At 51.7% G+C, this 20,921-nt stretch overlaps 6 protein-coding genes across 6 annotated transcripts; 3 read left to right on the top strand and 3 right to left on the bottom strand.

The window, feature by feature from the left end:
• Window positions 1-4,839: 4,839 nt before the first annotated feature.
• PG994_001195 (uncharacterized protein) lies at window positions 4,840-5,513 on the top strand (the record flags this gene model as incomplete). Its single annotated transcript, XM_066852604.1, has 2 exons — window positions 4,840-5,076; window positions 5,151-5,513. The coding sequence occupies 2 exons, from the start codon at window positions 4,840-4,842 to the stop codon at window positions 5,511-5,513; spliced, it is 600 nt and encodes a 199-aa protein (XP_066720745.1).
• A 4,703-nt stretch (window positions 5,514-10,216) lies between these two features.
• PG994_001194 (uncharacterized protein) lies at window positions 10,217-11,183 on the top strand (the record flags this gene model as incomplete). The annotated part of the gene is made up of 2 exons (XM_066852603.1): window positions 10,217-10,704; window positions 10,754-11,183. The coding sequence occupies 2 exons, from the start codon at window positions 10,217-10,219 to the stop codon at window positions 11,181-11,183; spliced, it is 918 nt and encodes a 305-aa protein (XP_066720744.1).
• A 2,747-nt stretch (window positions 11,184-13,930) lies between these two features.
• PG994_001193 (RNA polymerase II holoenzyme cyclin-like subunit) lies at window positions 13,931-14,910 on the bottom strand (the record flags this gene model as incomplete). The annotated part of the gene is made up of 3 exons (XM_066852602.1): window positions 13,931-14,509; window positions 14,574-14,724; window positions 14,807-14,910. 3 exons carry the CDS (start codon window positions 14,908-14,910, stop codon window positions 13,931-13,933), a joined length of 834 nt encoding a protein of 277 aa, XP_066720743.1.
• Window positions 14,911-15,707: 797 nt separating this feature from the next.
• Window positions 15,708-18,103, top strand: PG994_001192 (uncharacterized protein; the record flags this gene model as incomplete). Its single annotated transcript, XM_066852601.1, has 8 exons — window positions 15,708-15,869; window positions 15,970-16,021; window positions 16,101-16,308; window positions 16,468-17,219; window positions 17,275-17,321; window positions 17,378-17,496; window positions 17,555-17,708; window positions 17,762-18,103. 8 exons carry the CDS (start codon window positions 15,708-15,710, stop codon window positions 18,101-18,103), a joined length of 1,836 nt encoding a protein of 611 aa, XP_066720742.1.
• Window positions 18,104-19,369: 1,266 nt separating this feature from the next.
• On the bottom strand, window positions 19,370-19,741 carry PG994_001191 (Ubiquitin-like-specific protease ESD4; the record flags this gene model as incomplete). The annotated part of the gene is made up of 1 exon (XM_066852600.1): window positions 19,370-19,741. One exon carries the CDS (start codon window positions 19,739-19,741, stop codon window positions 19,370-19,372), a length of 372 nt encoding a protein of 123 aa, XP_066720741.1.
• Window positions 19,742-19,776: 35 nt separating this feature from the next.
• PG994_001190 (uncharacterized protein) lies at window positions 19,777-20,703 on the bottom strand (the record flags this gene model as incomplete). The annotated part of the gene is made up of 1 exon (XM_066852599.1): window positions 19,777-20,703. The coding sequence occupies one exon, from the start codon at window positions 20,701-20,703 to the stop codon at window positions 19,777-19,779; it is 927 nt and encodes a 308-aa protein (XP_066720740.1).
• Between the last annotated feature and the right edge of the window lie 218 nt (window positions 20,704-20,921).

The following is a 20,921-nucleotide window of genomic DNA, read 5'->3' as shown; positions in this document are numbered from 1 at the left end:
CACCATACATGCTCGTGTCCGTTTCTATTGAAATACGCTCTCACTTAACATGAGTGTAGGCGCTAGGCGCAGGTTACATGTAGGTCTTCTATCTATAGGTGAGAGTGCTATATGAACAAACTCGGTAACTATAGGGGGCTGCGCATCAAAAGGCAGTCTACATGAAAAGATGCACTGATACATCTCTATGCCCTCACAAGTCGGGCGCTAAGTGGGTTTGCCTGTAGCTTCTCTCTGCTCCAACACTCCCTGGGCGCGGCAATAGCTGAACCTGCAATCTCTCCCTGGTTACTACTATCCCTCTATCACCCATACCAGGACACAGCTCAAGATGCGTCGAGAAGAGACGCGACTCGCACGTACGTATGACGAGCAGTATTGGAATGCAGGGAAATTTAGGTGTGTGCGTTGGTCGTAAATAGTGCTCATGCATGCTTATCCTCCCCCCCTTCTTCACCTCCTCCACTCCGCGCTTCCTCGATAGTTTTGGCCCCCAAATAGATATTTCTTGTTTCACTGCGTAGAAATTCGATAGACACGCACACGCAATCACTCAATAATCTACATGCATGCATATATCTAAGCCAGAGCCCAATGTCAGCGAGACTGCAGTGTCATGCATTCATTCTCGGCCAAATATTGGCAGTCAGCGGTCTCGGGATCAAAGAAAGCCCTGTCGTGACAACATCGCACCCCCCCTCCCCCAAGCCGTTGCTGCTTTACGAGATGCCACGTTGCTTTTCCTCCTTTCCTAACCAGCTGCCTTCCTACATGGCGTCCAGGACGACGAACAGGGGTACTTTGTTGAGTCAAACAAGCGGCAATTCTCACTATCTTAACGAACAAATGCGGGTTGGAAGTACCTCGCTAGAGGTGCGCGGACTGGCAGACATCGGCATCCCATCTTGACTGGGTACACATATACAGAGGGGGGGCAAGGCAACAAACAATATCAGACGATACATGAGGCAAACAGAGACAGCCTTGATCACACCCCTCAATATCTTGGATAAACCGGCAATGGCCGGATGATCGTGAGGTCCACCTCCCTCTTCCAACACCACAACCTCCTCTCCTCGGCTCACGAGGCAACAACGGCAAGGCAGTCTGCCAAGGCATAGCTGCCTTGGTACTCTGCTGTATCATGGTAGGACCAACTAGCCAACCTACAATCGTTCATATGGAGTCAGTAGTTGCCGATGCAAGTGGCCTACACCGGCTTCACCGAGCAAGGGCCAGGAAGTTACCTCCCCTTTCTTTCTTAGCTGTATCTGCCTATCAGCGGTGATGTCTAATATCAGGCATCAGCAATCGAAGCAAACTAGTGAAATGGCGGGGTGGTAACAACAGATAGATAAGACCATGATGCTCGAGAATGGTGACGAAGTGGCTTAGGCAGTGCTTCAATATCCAAAGTTGAACAGCCCACAAGTAAGTCGGCAGCGAGGCTGTTCCACGACATACTTCATGGGGAATTATGGTACGATCAGGGCCAAATGCCCCTGGCCTGACCGCTTCAGAGTCAACGAGTACAACTGGAGTTGTAGACGCCTGCAGAAGGTTAACAAGTAGGCACCAGTTCCCGTAGGCCCAGTGCTCCGCCCAGTCTTGGAGCGATGAACGGAATTCCTCCTAAGAGGTGAGCTTGATCACTGGCTTGTTGGTACATTCTGTAAATAGGAAAGTATTCTCTCCTCGAAGCAGCCAGGAGGCTCTGGGTTACTTCATCTAACCATCTACTACTCGCGGGAGTGGTCAGTAGTCTTGGGCGGATATTACTTTAGTCAAGAGTCAGTGACGGAAAGGAAAAGTAGGCACAGGGTGGTGCAAAGAGTAGCAGCGGTCAGAGGGAGTCCCCGAAGAAAAGGTCTCCAGAGGCAAGTTGGAAGCGCGGTGGAGTTCGGTTTCGGATGGCTAGGTAGCTTGCGTGAAGTACTGGAGGGAGCCCGAGAATGTATCTCTACCTCGGTGATGATGACAGGAACAGGACTGTCGGTGTCAGCACTAAGTTCTTTCTGCCACCACCTTCCGGGTTTCCCCGTCCAAGGTATTCATTCGATCAGGCTGTTGCGGTTTGGCCCCCAAAGATACCCAGCTCGGCTGCCGACGCCGTTTATAGGCTAGGTCAAGCAGGAGAAGCCCAGAAAATCAGGTCATGTTGAGCAGTGCTTCGTCGAGGACCTTGGCTTGGCTGACCAAGAGTCGCAGAAGCGCGTTTAGGAGGTGTGATAGCCATGCTGGCGTTATTAGACAGCTACTCGGCTGTAGGCCAACTCCAACTGGTGGCGTCCCAGTGCGCCAATGACGTGTGAAGTAGTACGGCCATTTCCCAAAGCGGGTGCTATGCTAGTGGCTGGATGGATATGTCGGTATGATTTCTATTATTATCTGCCTGGGTTGTTGCCAGCGTCGCGTGGCATTGCGATCAATTTCCTGGTTCAGCAGAGCGTTGGCGAGTAGCAGAGTAGGATAGGCTGCCAAAGTCCGAGGAAGAGACAGGAAGGCAGTCCATTCCAACCAAGGGTGGGTCGGTGGATCTTGTTTGAAGAATTCCATAATCCATATCTAATGCGTCCAACACCAAAGCCTTGAGGACAAGAAGAAGTCGGGAATCCAAGGAAACCTAGGAGGTAGGTAGCACGGAATGTCGGGGTGGACCAACCAACGACTGGGGTGAGGAAGCGGACCTCGAAAGACGGATGGGAGGTCACGGCACACCACTCCGATGAATGTATTCGTGTTCTTTCCGATAAAACATGGGCGCGAACAAGGTTTAGGTTCAACTTTTTCTTTCCTCCGGAGCGCAAACCGGCCTACATGGGCCCCCCCGCCCCCGGTTGTCGCAATCCCACGGTGACTGACGAAGTTCGGATGGCAAGACGGTGACAGAGGTAAGGATGTGTGTGTGTGTGTGCATGCTTGTCGCAAAGAAAAGGGCGCGAGAGGCCTCTCTTATCAAATGATCCGGTTAGAATGATGACCCATGATGGGCTGAAGAAGGAATGCCTTGGCTTGCGGGCACTTGGGCTTCTATTTTGGGGGCCTTTGGGCGTCCTGGACGGCTCCTCACGTCCTGTCAGCCTTGGGTTGCGGCTGAGCTGCGCCAACTTGGAACCAGCAAGAGGAAACAGAACCCTAAGCTGGGCCTACCTAGCAGAGGTGAGTTGCCTGTCGATCACGCAGACGGATTTGGCGAACCTACCTCATTTTATCGTAGTGTATGCCCAGCTTAACCTAATCTTCCATATGCCATGTGTGGTCGGTGAGGTCGGATGGTCCAGACTCCAAGGTCACCAGCCGGTCGGTGACTCTGAAAGCTTCCCACCACTGGAGACCAACCTTAATACTCCGGCTCCATCCACAAATGTACCCCGGTCATACTCCGTACATGTCGTATACATTAAGTACACGCCAACCCTTAGGACTCCGCACGCTATATTAATTGCCCTAGAATTAGGTAGGCAACCTGCAACTTTGACAGTCGCATTACTCATTTCATCCATTTGGCACCTGTACAAACTAATTTGCCCAGGCCCTGAATATTGACTCAACTACATGTACTTGTGGATGAAGGTATACGGGCGGCGAGCCACCGTTGATCTCGCGCGTCTGCTCGTCTGCTCGTCTGCTCGTCTGTTGGTGTTTTTAGTGGCTTGACAGGGCTGAGAACACTGGCCGCATTCTGGCTGTGCTACAGATGCGGGTGTAGCTTGGCTCTGTGGAGTTATCGTCTAAGATACTCAATCAATCATAACCGTGGGCATGGCATGCACGACATGGGCGCTGCGGTCCTCGGTCTTTGCGGCTCAACTGCTAGAATGTTGTACAGGCGCGCAAACAACTGCCGCTTTGCGCCTTTTGTCGATGTAACTCCCATGCCAATTACACAACGATGGTATGTTAACCAAGAAGCCAACAATTGACTTTCGCCAGTACGTACGTTTTCCCTGAGCGGACGCGATGCCCAAGTCGGCATAGCCTTCAATGTGACGCGGGCTGTGAGACATACGCTCTGCTCGTGGTTGACGTCCGGTGACGCGACCCTGGACCTAAAACCCCAGTAGAAAGGCACCCGTATACCGAACAATGTTGGCGACCTGGAGCTTGTCTCTAGCAAACATTACCGTGTCTAGGGCAAAGGGTCGGTATGCACTCCACACCCTCCCATTCTTCTGCCCTTCTTTGTACAAACAAGCATCGTCTTGCCTACCGGAGGCTCAGCGCCCTTGCAAGTGCATAGGAGCTTGCTTGTTCTCTCTGGTAGCCCTCCACAAAGCCAAACGCCCTCACCTCTTGTTGAATCATACGGGAGGTACCATGCGACAGGGCTCTCGCCGCGTGCCACTTCTGGAATGGTCGCACTTTTCTATACTTCAAATCCTTCCCTCCAACTACATGCATGAGGTACATACACTTGGCTCGCCCTGGTGGGCATCAAGCGGAGGCCTATCATCCATCAACCTGGTCCCTTGATAAAGGCTCTTGTTCCTCTAACGTCCGCTGGTGGCTTCGAGCCTGGCCTGTTCCCACTTCCCGATTCGTTTCCTACTCTACATGAACCTGCCTTAGCTCCCGCATCGCATACAGACGCAGGAGCCTATCGTTCACCCCGCCACTTCTTCTTCTTCTTCCCACTCAAGCATCAGATCCAACAACACGAACGATCTACTTGCCCATCAACACTGTTGGCCCTTCTGACTCGACCAACGCATAACGTACTTCTGTCAGTCGAACCTCAACAAGGCCCAACCGACCGGTTCACCCCACCTATCCCAGTCCTCGCCTTTATAAACCTGAACTCTGGGGCCGAGGCCTCATAGCACGGTACCCTACTGGGGAATGGGCTACTACGAGACCGTTGATGTTTCGAGGTCGGGGCAGCCAGGGTTCGTGAGGGCGCACTCTTATCATCACCATCACCACCGCCCGAATCACCGCGAGCACAAGCACAAGTGCTTCGATGACTGCTGCGGCGTCCCGCTGTCCGAGTACAACCGTCTGCTCGCCCAGGTCCAGAGCTACCAGGCGAAGAACGAGAAGCTCAAGGCCGACAAGGAGAAACTCAAGAGCTCCTTCGTCGACCTGAGCGGCAAGTACGGGCAGCTGTGTGAATCCAACGGGTGGTACCGTGCCGACACGGGCGGCTCAAGGCCGACAACGATCAGCTCAAGGACGACAACGAGCGACTAGAGTGGGACAAGTATTATCTCAGCCAGAACGTGTCGGCCGAAATCGGCAAGAACGATGCGTTCAAGCAACGCATCAAGGCCCTCGAAAAGGACGTCATCGACAGGGGCCACGAGCTCCACGAAAAGAAGGCGGACGTCCGCGGCCTAAAGCGCGACGTCGGCATCCTGAACACAAAGCTCGACGTCTGCAAGGATCACTACAACCGGGCCACTCAGGTGATCAAGTCGCGCGATCGCGGAATCCAGAACCGCGACGAGATTATCCGCGAGCAGAACAACACGATCCAACAGTTGCAGCGGCTGCTGCATGAGTTCCGGGGCTGATGAATGAACTTTTGAATCCGCCATTAAGTGCAGGCTATTACGACTATGAATGATTATTTCCTTTTGGCGCAACTGCTTCTACGTTGCATTTATACCCCCAGTGCGTATTGCCCGTTGAAGGGATGAACTCCCTTTTCCAGCATATTGCTTTTACGATTTTCCCAGGTTAGTTGTCCTTATGATATGCCTGGCAAGGCGGGGGAGTTGATCACTGATTCTCTATTGAGCAGTTATGATGTCTCACTACGGTGTTTTTACCACTTGAACAAAACTACCAGAACAGACTGATCATTCGTGGAAGTTACTGTTGGACGTTTTCACACTCGTTTGATTCAATCTCCTTTGTTTATTACAAGATTGCGGGATCTGGGATAGAGCTCTTTCACCCCTGAGATTGATAAGAATCACTTGGCTTGGTTCCTTTCTATCATTACCGTTCTGTAATGATTTACGCCCCATATACCCCCTGAGCAAGCACTGCATCTAGATACATAGTCAGGAGACGTGAATGAATGGCAACGTCTCGAAGAATATTGTCAAAATTGGAGACGAAAAACGCCGGTGACGTTATCTGATGAGGAAAGGACCAAATCATGTGTAGATCACGCCCACTTGCTGATGGTAGAGGTGGTCCGCGGCTCGTGATGTCTGCACGCGCGTGTGATGCGACGCGATAGAGAAAAAGGAGGGGGGGGGCCGCCCACACACACCATCCATGTTCTTCCTCGCTAGTCTCACGAAGCGCGATACATACAGGGCCTGCCCATGTACATATTTGGGGGCTATGCGAACTTGCTTGTCGCGAAGAACGCACAGCACGGCCGACACCTGCTGTATGTGGGTGAAGATGCCTAGAATGATTGATTTAAATAGTTTAATTGCCACTCAGGCGGACAGTGTTTTGCCAAGTCGAGACGATGTTTTTACACCTTCGGAAACCCTGCCGGTAACTGTTTATAGAGAACTGTCCCAATGTGGGAAAGACGATTGATTGTTTACCTAAAGCGACTGACAGTTACGTTCAAAGCTGATCAAGCTTGTGCGAGTTTCTTTTCTTTCCGCTGACTCTGATGGGAAAGTGTTCAGATCAGTGTAACTCCCCACAATGGAAAGGACTTTGCCGCACATGTGCGTTGTGTGAGATCCGATGAGACAGACAGGCGTAACCTACCTACATTGTTTACTCTAGGTGCAACCATACTCTATCTAACCTGTCTGGCTATCGAGGGGTGGGAGTAGAAAGTTGTACGGTACGTTAGCTGCACATGATATTACCTTTGGTCTTCTTAAACGTTTTGTTTATTGTGACTGCTCATTCAAGTTGTACTTTTCTGGTATTATCAATGAGGTTGCCATGTCGCATCTTACTTTTTTTTGGACCACACTCGAAGCGAAGGGGTCGGTCGGGCAGTCGCATGTAACGTAGATGCCCGAGACCCCAACCCAGATCTGCTGCTATTTTGGTAGCGGGACGGCCACGGCCTTGGAAGAAAATAAAAGTGGCCGATTGATCAATGATTTACAGTACCTACAGTAGTACGGTGGGTTTTCTATGCCAGACATACATTGATCTTCCCGAGCCAATCCGGACCTCACTTCACTGATTTCATACTTGCGGGAGCTGCCAGATCGACCGAGACGTCGGATTGGCTAGAAGATACGATTCTTGGAAAGGGGTAAAAATAAAGTGAGTGCATGAAGTAAAAAGCAAATGCTCCGACGGGACTGGCCGAGAAGGTGAAAACGCATTATTCCGATGAACATGTCGCTCCCGGCATCTACATACCAGACCTAATGTTTCAACGTCGGTATGGATACCTGGCAGGGGTACCTCTACTTCTGCCCCTAATTGGGTTTGCGATGTATGAGTGCGAAGATGGTATCGCGGGTTGCTGAGGAACGAAGTACCTACATTAATAGACTAGCTATATGGTCACAACCAGGGGGTGGGTGTCGTGTCAAAGTCGACCCAGTGTCACCCTGCTTTTACCCTTATTTTAAACTCCTTTAATTGGATTTTCACGTACGGGTTGAATTTGAACAAGATCATTTGAAGCAGAAAACCCGGGACGAGTGACGTATCGTTTTGTAATCAAACAATTGCTGAGTCGATGGGAGCGGGTATGTATGCAGTCAGGATCCGAAAGTCCGGGGAGGGGGAAGCGCCGCGTCGAATACAGTAGATGACAGGTCGTCAGATTGGGCATCGTAAGCAATCCCGTCGCTGCAGAAATAAATATTTGATGAAGTGTCAATCCTGTTCCGTAGAGTAAGATTGGGCAACGTTGGCATGTGGGCTTACGACGCTTGTCAGCGAGATTTATTATGATCCTGGCGGTGATACCGAGCATTTGGTTAGCAGCGCATCAGGGGGTCCCTGGTCTGACGATCTGGGGTAGCACCCGTGGGCCGTACAAGCCCACAAGAGTACCTCTGTACATATGTACGTTAGTACCATGTTTATGCTAAGCCGTTGTGCGGCTGTAAGACTTGGAGATGGAACTTTTGTGTCGTGCGGCATGGGTTCTCAAGAGAAGGAAGCAGATTGGTAATCAGGCAGTGACACTTTGGGAAGAACCTCCCAAATGGGGTCGTCGTAATTAGAAAGGATTGGGCTGGGTGCAGGTGGCTTGGAGAGCCTGAACCACTGAAACTGTAATAGGAGGGATATATGTGGCAAGCCTTGCACTTAACACTGACTGACTGCTTACATCGAGAGCAACAAGCTCAGACAGCGATACAAGGGTGTGTAATTGGAGTGCGACTAGGTGGTGATTGATCAGAAATCGATATGTAGGTTGGATCGAGACGGGCAGCATCAGGCACGATAGGAACCCGTCTGCCGCCTGCGTCCTTGTCCTGCCTAGCCTGGCCTGCAGTGAAGCAGCAGTGCAGTGTTCAAGGGAGTTTTTCCAGTTCCACATTTTCCAGGTTCCCACTCGATGGCCCGATTCGAGCCAAATGGATCCGTGCAAGGAATGCGGAGTCCCGTCATTCCCGTTCTTGTTTCGTTCCGTTTCCTGCGACCACAACCTGGGAAGAAGACTTGGGAATGTCCTGGATCAATGGGCTTGATGGAGTCCTGGCTGGATGGAGCATACCTCTCAGCCCTAGCCGTCGAGGTACAGTACCTTGGTGAACGTCGTCTCGTCTCATCTTGACTCATCTGTGAGCGTATCCTCGGTACGTATACATACCACCCAAGGCACCAGCGGGAATCTGTTGACGATGCAAAAGTCCTGCATCTAAAGCATAGGTAAGGTAAGGTAAGGGTTGTTTGCTATTAGCGCCACGGGTTTTCATGTGAGTCATTGCAGGACACCCTTATTAGCGATTGCTTTCTGCTCCTCAAACCAAGCTGTTACCTGCTTGCGCCAATGCGTTGTTGACAGACAGGGCGGCCATCAACGCGCGAATGCGCAACGCACGCGCCGGAATGGTTGCTTGGTTGCGATGCGCGCAAGATGCGCATCCCGGCTTTCTCCATGCTCGATGCCTCTCCCCCCTCACATCACGTACAATTTTCATGCAAGCGGTAGTTGCTCACAGCGACTGATGCATGCTGCGAACTACGGGCGAACCACATTGGGGGCCAAAACCAGCTGCTTCTTCCCTTTCGACTCGCTGCGAGGTCAGGCGACCAACCGCTCGCAAGGCACTTTGGGCCATGTTTTTTTTTTTCGGTGAAGTTCTGGGAACTGGATACCCCAAAAGGAAAAGTTGGAGGGCACAAATGTCGTAAGAGACTTTGGGGAAAGGTTTTCGTCCTTCGTCACACCACCTCGTGCTTGCGCTGTGTTGTTGCAAAAGTTCCAGTTACACGGAATCCTCCTTTTCCTGTCTGACCTTCAGAAGCCCAACCAAACGAAACATGGCAACTCGCAAGCGCGAATTCCAATTCCCCATGTCAGCTAGAAACCTGGGAGAGAGGATGGCTTGGCTTACCTTCTTTGCACCCCCTGGTACCCCTACCCCCTACCCTGCCCTTTATGACAGCCGTGAGGCTGATTTCCCTCTGTCTAGGGTCCCTCCTCGGGAATTGGCCGCATCCTGCCTAAATGGAAGTCTACAGCCCAGTCAGAGGCAGCCTGACTGGCTGTACAGTAGCGGACCCTGGTCGGTAGAGGTACATGCCTGCCTTCACCTCAATACATCCATTTGTCCTGCCTACTCATTTTTTAGCTGGATGATGGTGGTTGAGGTGGGAATAGCTTGAATCCTGCGCTTTGAGACCTCGAAGGCAGCAGTGCCCCCTTCCTCGTCCAAGAAGTCGAACAACAAAAGTCCCATTGAAACCGCGCATCCGACTTGTGTATCGTCTCTCCCTTTCATTCTTTTATATTCATTCGGTTTCTTCGTCATTAAGAGTTGTTCGCGCAGAAAACACATTGCTCAGTTGCGCAATTCTCCGGGACTTATCACTTATACTTATATTCGTGCCCACCCACCACCACTTACCCCAACCTGATCAGGCTTCAGCTCTTCTTCGGTGAACTCTAGCCCTTATTTGTATCTGCCTACAGCCTCACCACGTTGCTCCCCTACCGCGGCCCAATTCCGTTCGCCCTTCATCGCTGCACTTACGCCCTACTATCTCACGTCGCCCTTTTCGTTGGGTAGTGGTGCAGCTACCTCCAACTGCTATACCGAATCACCACACAGCACAATCGCATCCGGACCCTATTGGTCTAACACCAGCAAGGATGTCCAACAAGAGCGTGAAATACAGCGACGGCTCTAGGCCGGGACATAAAGGTCGTCATGATCACGACTCGGGAGTTGGTTCGTTGTCAAGTGAACAGGCTAGTACGGGAGGGAGACCTGATCGAAGATTCACAGCAGAAGATATTGAGCGCCAGCGCCGCAGCCCACGTGCACTCGCAGAAGCCCTCCGTGCCAAGGACGATGAACTCTTGCAAGCCAGAGAAAGATATGCAGAGCTACTAGCCGACAACAGACGACTTCACAATGAACTCAAAACCTACGAGAAGGACTGGAACGCACTATGCGACGAGAAGTCTACTCTGCAAGCCCGCGTCAACGCCCTGCAAGTCAGCAACGAACAGCTCTCGTCCGAAGTTGAGAAGCTGAATACCGATAATTATAATCTCAAACGTCGATTAGGCGCCAATGTAGCATCCGACTCTGATTACACGATGAGTGGTGGTCTCGGAGAAGGCCTACCTCACAGGTCCAGGAGCAAGCGGGAGAGCAAGCAGCAAGAGTCCAGACATGGACAGTCTGAGAGACCGCATCAAGCCCAAGGACGAACCTAAACCATCATCCAAGTCTCATGGCCGACGCCGCAGCATGAGTTCCGCCCGACAGCCGTACATCGAGGAACCGCCCACCGACGATGCAGTGTCAAGAACACGGCCACCTATGGCGCCTTCTGCTCACTTCACTACGCACCCTGCCCACTACGACAACTATACAGCGACCACCATGTCCCCTACTTCCTACACTCAAGTGCAGTCTCCAGAGAATCACACTTGCCCAGAACCGTCGTGGATCCAAGGTCATCGGGCTACCAGGAGCCTACTGGCAACTACGTGGCTCATCCCCTGCCACAACCACCAGCACCAGAAACCAGACGTTCTGAGCATAGAAAGTCAAGACACTAAACACATTGTCTTGCTACACTCTACTACGTTATTTCGAAGCGGATAGCCGATGGCCGATCGAATCAACCATGCGTGCAGGTGGGCAGTTCATCCTTGGGGGGCGAGAGCAAGGAGCCCCTGGCAGCCCCGCGTTTTTTCCCACTCGAGATGCAGGCAGCCGCCCTTGACAGCGCCATATCCACCGCCACGACGACACCCGAAGACCAGGTTCCCATCAGTCATTATTTAACCTTAGTGCCCGCGTCCCGGCCCGTCGCAGCGACCGTGCCATCGCTGTTCCCCGGCAGTTTGTCGTCCTTCAATCCTACCAAATTCGGCAATTGAATGGTTTTTGCAAACATATTCCCAGGACACCAGCTTGGAGCCTTTTCCCCCCTGACCGCACTTTCATGTATGCACCTTCATGTATTGTTTCTGCCTCCTGCTGTACCACCACTGATGGAGTACCCCAAAACCTCCATCCGCCACTCTGCCGTTACAATGGTGGGTGGCTTCGTTCCCCCGCCTTCACCGTCACTCTTCTTGGGTTTGGGGTCTTGTGCAATGCCATTCTGCCTCATCGGTTCGACAGTATCTGGCATGATGCATGTCGACGTGTCTCACTCGGGCCAATGCTTGATTGCCTACCACAGCCCGATTTGGACGAGGCATACTTGTCTGGTTCTGGCATTCTTGATGTGCTCTTTGGGGGATACGGGATGACATGCATATCTCTGGTGGTGGTGCGCACCGCATGCACTCCAGTATTCAACGCCACACCGCCGCGCAACATGAGGTATTCGAGAAGACCTTTACCAGGTTGAGGCTGCATCGTCACTTTTGACAGCCTACCTCAAGGTTACTTGCATGCAGCATAAGTGCGATGCCTGCGGCATTATGGATTTACGTTTCCCGTTTTCGTCAGACAATCGGCTGTTTTTCCCATGATGCTTCTTCGGCAGTTCTTTTTGCTATCGGTGAACTCCTCTGGCCATAAACGCTTCCTTTGACCGGGGGCCAGACTTCAGCGATGGTTCCCGGCTCGGAGCATCGTGTGTATCTCTTTTTTTGTTCTGTTGTTGTACATTATATCTCATATGTCGCGTGTGTTTGGGACTTTGTGTATTGGAGTATGTGGAGCGACGATACCTATGTAGATGCCCTCGCCCGTGTCAATGAGGAGCAATCCTCATTGCGTCACGGCGCATTATATGATTTTTTGGGAAAGAAGGTTTGGTTACTAATGATAGGGTGCAAGGGACCGGACGTGGGCTCACGGGGTCATCGGGCTGAGTTAGATATGAAGAGGTACAATACGATTACTTCCATCGGAACTGTTCACGGGGCGTTACTTGTATATTTGCTATAGACCAATAGAAGCAGACTCTGCCGGCCATGTTATCACAACGTGCATCTGATGCTATCATCGCAAGATTTGATATAATGATCTCTAAGCTGTTCGAAAGAAGTCGATAGATAGAGTAGCCCCTTTGGAATTTGTGTGCATTTCAGAGGCGTTTGTGTTGGTTGTTTAATTGCCTACGTACTTACCTACTTACCCTTTACACAGATGATGAGATACCCCTAAACTTTGCTCGCGAGATGCCTCTAGGTAGCATCCCATGCTGAATTAGATCTATTGGCCTGCCAGGGATTTTAAGAATGGGTTCCAAGCTGAGGGGAACCAATCCACCTTACACGGGTATGTAGGTAGGCAGCAACGTTTGCTTTCCCACATACCCGTAAGTGGCTTTCCCTCACAGTCTTGCCTCTGAAGGCCATTTTGATTTTGACCCATCTCAAGAGTGTGTGAGACGTGGTTGACGTGTAGACATCGTCGCAATTCTGTAGGTTCCTCCTACTCAACCCCAACCCCATACTCGGGGAACAGCAGTCACCCTGCCGCCATCCCTTAAAACAAATTTCTCCCACCATGAGACTCCAAACAAGAAAGAAAAAACAGAAATAGTATAAAGTAAAAATGAAAATATTTGCCAAAGAGACAAAATTTTATGTCCTGGGGGAGACTCGAACTCTCGACCTTTGGATATCTGAAGTTTTAATTCAGTCATATTGAAATATGAGACCAACGCTCTAACCAACTGAGCCACCAAGACAGTGCTTATGTAATTGCTTGAGTTTTACTGCTGTTATTGCATTCCATATTACTACACGAAGAAGCTTTTCGCTGCAGCATTCATTGATTTCTCCAGGTCAGATGAAACATCATGTAGTTGTTTCTCTCTTCCATAGAAGGAATATCATTAGACGCGAAGGATAAGTTCTAATTGCCAACGCGAGGTTGGGATAAGCTTATTTTTGGTTGGAAGCGAGAACTGCCACACTCAACAACAAGCACTACCGCCGTCTGATTTGTACTGGAGTTGTGCCCCTGTACCTTCCTGGCCTTGGCTTCGGCCACATGGATTCATCAGGAAACTGTTACCACGAAAGCCAGCCAAGCTGCCACCGTGGCGAAGGATTATTGATGAAACGAAACATAGAGTCGATACCATAATGAATCCGGGGTCTGTCACGTCCTGGCCTGATTCGGTGCCAATGCTCGTTCCGTGCAATCACTAACGCAAATCCAACCCTTCAAGCACTTAAGGAGAGTCGAGCTTTCTAGATACATCGCCGTTCCCCCTCCGATAGATAGGGGCATTGTAATTGAGTATGATAGTAGTCTAGAAAGGATTTCCTTCTCTTCTGATTCTATCAAAATCTACCGCTGATAGGACCCCATCTTCTTTAGGGACTATCTTTACCACCAACTCGGCCTTACATCCACCGCAATCATCATCTCGTAACCACCTAGCGATACGCCTTGTCTAAACCTCTCGCTTTGACAAAGCGATTGATCTGGTCTCTTGTGGCTTTATCGTTATACTGTTCGTGGACCTCGTAGAATGAAATCATCTCTTGCGTGCAGTCGACCATGGCCTCGATATCGACCTGGCTCTCGGCAACGAAGGCCGCAAACCTCTGGACCTTGCTGAACCGGGCCTCTTGCTGCTTGTCTTTGTCCGTAGCACCAGCACCTCCAGGCGTAGTCTGGCCGCTGCTGGGACCAGTGCCGCCGCCTCCCGTGCCTCCCCGACCGGCCTGGGCCTGGGCCAGCGCTGCCCCCGCGGCCGCAATATTGTTGGCCGCGAAGGCGCCCGTCATCGAGTTGGGGCGCAGGACGAGCGAGAGGAGGATGGCGGTGAGCGCGACGATGTGCGGGGGGTAGAGCAGCGGCAGGTCGGTGACGTAGTGGTCGTTGATGATGGACCAGGAGAGGTTGATCTCATCCTGGGTGAGGTAGAAGTCGGACTGCAAGGTGGCGAGGGTGCGGTAGGGCTGGTGGATGATGAGCTGCGAGTTCATCTCGGAGATGAGGAAGAACTCGCACTCCCCAAGCGGGACGTATCAAGACTGAGGAAATCTGGCCAGAGGAGCGTGCCTCCGTAGCGACAAGCCTAATGTGCTGCGGGGACTCCTCCATCTTACAGGCCAAGTATAGCGCCGTCGTGATTACGAGATAGGGGTTCGTCCGCCGGATCTCGACCTTGCAGTAGAATCGTTTGATGTAGAGCTGGGCTGTCGCGATAACTTGTTGTCGGATGCTGAGCCGCTTTCCCAAGCGAGCAATTTGTTGATTGAAGTAGATGTACAGATATTTCCAGTCGGGAGCGGATACATCTGTACTAGCTTTGGTCCTCGTCGCATAGCTTCTCGCGCATTTGTGCCAATTCTTCCTTGGAGAACATCCAGAAGCGACGCTGGGTCGACTCCCAGAAACTGGCTGCCATGGTGGACAGGGGGCCCAAGCAGCTCAGCTGCTCGACTAAGGATGTTCAGAGAACAGCCAAAGGAGCGTCATGCTGTCATCCGAGGCTGACAGCTATTTACCCCAATTGCCTCGACAAGCTTGCGTGCAGGACGAGGCTGAATTGAGGGGAGGACAGGCAGGACAAGGGACGGACGGAGATAAGGCTGGCCAGTGAAAGGGTGACGGATTCCTGATGACACAACCGGGCTTCAGAAGCGGGAGCGGTGCAACGTTATCTATTTTTGGGATTACTGTAGGCCTTAGGGGACCTTTGGTGTGTATCAGTGAGACAGAGACAGTGCAAAAGGACTCAACCGTGCACGGCTGCCAGCTAAGCAGAAGGTAGCCGTATGTGGTATAGCGCCCTCTAGCGCAATGGCTAGCGCCTGGCGTCCCCAAGTGACGCCAAGCTCAATGGATTTTCCCGGTGAGCCGTCAGCTCGTCAAGCCCCGGATCCCTGCGCCTTTGCCGAGCAGCAACCCTTCTCTCCTCTATTGAAGCTTGAACCCAACCAGTCTGCGTCTGGATGTGAAAATTGGATGCTTTGGAGATCGACCCGACCCCGCGACACGCCCATTGACAGCTCTCTCCCTCTCTGTTGACCACGAGGGATGAAGACAGAGCTCAAGTTGTTGTCGACCTACCGCCCGCCATCGTCATATCCACACTGCTCCCTTTGCGCCATGCCTTATCCGTAACAATACGCGACAACTGTGTCCTGCGATCGCCCCCGAACAAGACAACCCACCAATGACGCGCCTCCACACAGGCCCATCATGAAGGCTTCGGATGTGATCACAGAAGTGGGATTGACCATGGAGGAATCTCAAAACCAGCGCGACGCTCGCCTGGAGCAATTGTGGAAGAAACTGGACTACCAGTCCAAGGGGAGCTGGACTGGAAGGGGCTGCAGCGTGGCCTGCGCAAGATCGATCACCGTATGAGTTATCATCTTCCCCCGTGGGCTGCATGATAAGTGTCACTGACACCCTCTTTTCTTCCCAATTAGCCTTGAAAAATGCAGACGATCTGCTCAAGAAGATGACAAAGCTTGTCGACGCCAATGGCGATGGCAAGATCCAGTATGAAGGTGAAGCTTCCATCCTGTCGCGTGCTGTACTTATTTTTGGCTGTTCCCCTGTGACTGACATCTGTGAGGGCCGCAATAGAATTCAAGGCCTTTATGCAAGCCACCGAGCGCCAGCTGTACCTGCTCTTTAAGTCGATAGACCGTGACAACAACGGCAGACTCGACAAAGACGAGTTGCAAGTGGCCTTCAAACATGCGGGTCTGGCGGTGCCGATGCGCAGGCTCCACGATTTCTTCGAGGACGTGGACTTGAACAAGGACGGCTACATCAGCTTTGATGAGTGGCGGTAAGTTTCGGTTGCTGTCTCTCCTCAAGGCTCGGTGTTATTATGACTTGAGAGCATATTGAAAAGAGTGTCTGCCATGGGGCTCACGGCCGCTTTGTCTTGTTGCATTTGGCCCCATTCCTCTGGCGATTATCAGCTGATGATGTGGTTGTTATTCAGCGATTTTCTGCTTTTCATGCCCAACAATCCATCAGCCACGACGCTGGGCGCAGTATTCACCTTCTACTCCGACGTGGTGGTGCTCAATTCCGAGGGTGATTCAGTCATTAGTGATGAGACTCGGTCAGGTTTAGGTACGAAGTTCAACTTCCTTATTGAAGCTCTCTTCGGTTCAATTATAAGACTCGCCTCACCCCCGGATGCGCCAAAGTCTGTTCGGCCACCCAGCGACTCACCACACTCAAATACGCAATCGCCGATAGACTTGTCCCAGGATGATTCTCAGACATATAACGCCAATTCTGCCACCGATTCCCACCAGGCCGGCCCCGCAAGCCATCGTGGTCACATATCCGCAGCCATGTCTACGATAGTCAATCGCGCTGTTGCGCATGCCCATACTCCCATGCTACGAACACCGCAACCCGCAGCCGATGTCGACGAACCCACTGACTTTGTTCCGGAAATGATTGAGGACGACAGCGAAGAAGAATTTGGGCTGATGAACTACCTACCGGGATTAGGCTATTATTTTGCCGGTGCGGCTGCGGGAGGTATTTCTCGTACCGCGACTGCGCCACTCGATCGTTTAAAAGTGTACCTCCTCATTAACACCAAGTCGAGTACTCGCGCCGCCGTCGAGGCTGCACAGAAAGGCCGTCCAGTGGATGCTGTCAAGAACTTCAACCGCTCTCTCACCAGAGCCTTTTCGGAGCTCTATAGAGAGGGCGGCTTGAGAGGTTTGTGGGCCGGTACGTATCAAAACCAACGAACTAGCTCTGATCTTCACTGCTGACCGAATAGCAGGAAATGGCCTGAATGTCATCAAGATCATGCCAGAAACTGCCATCAGAGTAAGTTTCAGATAATCACCCAGTTCGTCGTCGTGCTTTACCTAATCAAACTGCAGTTCGGCACCTATGAAGCTGCCAAGGTGGCCTTGGCTAATTTGGAGGGGCACGGCGATTCGCTTCATATCAATCCCTGGAGCAAGTTCATCGCAGGAGGTGTTGCTGGTATGACCGCACAGTATGTCTTATCGCACCAGCCCCGCGCAGTTTGAAGAGATATAACTAACGACATCTAGACTCTGTGTATACCCCTTGGATACTTTGAAGTTTCGACTCCAATCCGAATATGTCCGGGATGGCGAGCGAGGCCGGACGTTGCTGATGCGGACCTGGCGCAAGATGTGGGCGGACGGTAGGACCGCCCCCTACCGTGGCGTGACCATGGGCCTGGTGGGTATGTTCCCCTATTCGGCGCTCGACATGTTCACGTTCGAGTTTCTCAGGAGAAGTACGTGCGGTACGCGGCAAAGCGCAACGGCGTCCACGAGGAGGACTTCCACCCGGGCGCGCTGATGACGGGCTTCATGGGCGGCTTTTCGGGCGCTTTCGGCGCCACGGCCGTCTACCCACTGAACGTCCTCCGCACGCGGCTGCAGACCCAGGGCACCACGATGCACCCGGCGCGATACACGGGCATAGTGGACGTGGCGCGCAAGACGTGGCAGCACGAGGGCCTCCGCGGGCTGTACAAGGGCCTTACGCCCAACCTGATGAAGGTCGGGCCGGCCCTCAGCATCACCTGGATCGTTTATGAGAAGGCCAAGATCCTCATGGACTTGCACTAGTGGCACCAGTCCTGTCGGTATTGGCACGGCTCGCGCTAGTGGTTCCATATCAACACACATACAACAACTCGCAACATGGACGAGGACAAATTTTGGCTTGGCACTATAAGTGGATGATGGGTAGTGGATGGGCTTTACGGCCTATGTATGAAGTTTTGGATGCACTTTTTTTTGCATCACCAGGGAGGAAGGACCCCGGCTCGAAGACGAGAAGACGGCAAGCAGACATACCGACTCGACTGCCTCCCTCGTACGAATTTCAACGGCATTACATCCATATTGGAAAAGAAGGGGTTTGGTTTGATTATTGCGCCGCCATCACCGCCATGGACCACAAAGAAAAGAAAGAGACAGATGCGATGGATCGGTTCCGGGGTAGGAGAAAGAAGCAACCCCTGGCGTCATGGCGATTATTGTTTTGCAGAAAAGGGATAGAACTCGACCGTGGATGTCTTTCTGTCACACACACACACACAAACAACCCAAAGAGCAAGAAGAGCAGAAGAAAGAAAAGAAGTACAACATTTTGTTGCATTGGCCGGCGTTGCTTATTACTGGAAACCGATTGAGATTTGGTTTTTGTCCTTTTTTTTGCGCAAATGACCGAGGATGGCCACTGAACTTGGAAGAGAAGTGTCAGGATCATTCCGGATGTCCTTCTTCTTTTTCTTACGTGGTCTACATATGTCTGTCTATACCTAGCTTTAGCCTTTTTGCATCATCTGTCGGCATTTCTTGCAAAAAGCCGTTCTGGGCAATCAAGCAGCAGTCGCAATATCGCAGCAGGTACTCTGAATTGAAGATACCCTTTTGGCATGTACTAAATCGTGGCTATGCATGCGTCTTCTCTGTCAAACTTGCAAATTGCGACACTCTAGTGTCCTACAAGGTTACCTACCTTTACTAACAGCGTAGGCTTCAGAATGCAGGTGTGAATATCCCACTGAGCTACGATACTCGAAGACATGGAATTCAAAAGACGATTGATTGACTGTTTCGATTCTATCATTGCTAATAATGCCCTATCATAGTCGATAGTGAGCGAGAACACACAGGTACCCTCTATGATATGCTTTGTTCTCTTATTCCCTGAAAAACAAAAACGCCCAACTCCATATATATGTTCCACCAATGCTTGCTTGCTTGGAGTATTCCCAAACCTCCCCCAAGGTATCCAGAAATTCCACCTATACGCCCCAACTGCAAATACGCAAGCCAATACAAGATGCCAGTAGCGAAGAGATGACTCGCTAGCATTTCCCCTCCTTATAGATCCTCCAAATTGAAGTCGTCCTTGAAACCACCATTCAAGAGTACCGCCGCGATTCTTCTCCTCTGCAAAGGTAGCTCGGCCTCGCTGTACGTGTTGGGGTCGAGACCAAGGGCAATGTATATCGAATTGGTAATGACGAACATGCCGCAGTCCCAGCTGTTGTGCTGATCCGGCACATGTAGGTCATTAAGAACTTTCCACTCTTCGGGGTCCCATCTAGCTGGCCCCAGAAACACCTCGATGAACTCCAGCGTCTTCAAGACCTTTTGAGGTCCCTTTCCGCCAAACGAATCGATATAAGCAACCTCGCGGCGCTTTGGGCGGATCAAGATAAACGTCCAGTGGCTACTCTCGTTGATAGGCATGATGATCGTTTCAATGTCGAGGAAGTTCAGAGGTGTCATGCCCAAGTACGTTTCATCATTCTCTCCTTTTTTTCTGGCCCCTTATCGCGGAGAGTGGTCCAGAAGAAGGTGCCCAGAGCAACACACTTTGGTGTATCTTGCTTCAACACCAGACCGGAAGATTTGTTGACGGCTGTTGCAAGCTCGGTCAAGGCTGCCTGGACGCAGCTGTCGTTCAACCATTGGCCATCCGGTACCATCCTTTTAAAGTCTCTTTGCGTCATAGTGACAGCTTCTGGAGGAGCGCAGGTCACATTGGAGCTCTGCATTGACTCGTCCACTCTCTGCTCCCATTCTTCACTGAGATCTGTGATCCACTTCCGTTTGGGTCTGCGCAGACCAAGGCCTCTGAGTTGCGCGTCCCATTTCTCGGCCTCCTGACGAAGTCTTGCTTCTTCCTTGGCTTTCTCCGCTGCAATGCGCCGCTCTCTTTCTAGGCGCTGGCGCTCCTCCTTCTGCGATCTGAGTTCCTGGTCTTTCAATTCGTTTAGGCCTAGCTTTTCCAATCCGGGAACCAGTAAATCTTCATCATGTTCGAAGAAGTCTGCGCGTGTCTTGAATTTAGGTTCTGGATCAGATTTGTCGGCAGTGCTGATCCCTCCATTTTGGGTAGTATTTTCTTCGGGCTGCTCAGAGCGTGTCGATGTCGCACTTGAAGTCTGATCAGAGGCTTCGGTCGAAGACTGCTTAGACTGGGGACTTTTGGCCCAAGCGCCTCGAAATTGCCTTGTGCTTCGCGAGTAGAATGCATCGGATCTTGGAGCCGGTCTTGTGCTTAGCAGATAGGGATCCTGCTTCACAGAGCTCTTGTTGTGAGGGCCGGGTTTGTTCTCCTGAGGGCTCAGGGAGGTGTTCGTAGAAGATAGATCCGAAGACGTGGTCGAGCTCCGCTCGTCCGATTCCAAGACCCAGCTGCCCGGCATGTTCGGCTTTGCTGGGAGTTCCAAATACCTCGTTGGTAGGAAGTTCTGAGAGGTAATTGATCCGGTTTTCGGTGAAACGTCTCCGGGATTCCAAGATGGCGCGAGGAGGGTAGCGGTAGAGGGCTCTTTTGGCAGTGTTGGAAGCGGACGAAGATAGCTGAGTCCGGGCATGGATAGATGAGTAGGAGTGTATGGGCGACCTTTGACCAATATTCACC

Source organism: Apiospora phragmitis (assembly GCF_038363925.1).
Source record: "Apiospora phragmitis strain CBS 135458 chromosome Unknown utg000002l:1.0-5516284.0:1.0-5523493.0, whole genome shotgun sequence".
NCBI lineage: Eukaryota > Fungi > Ascomycota > Sordariomycetes > Amphisphaeriales > Apiosporaceae > Apiospora > Apiospora phragmitis.
This window is presented reverse-complemented; position numbering and strand designations above follow the sequence as displayed.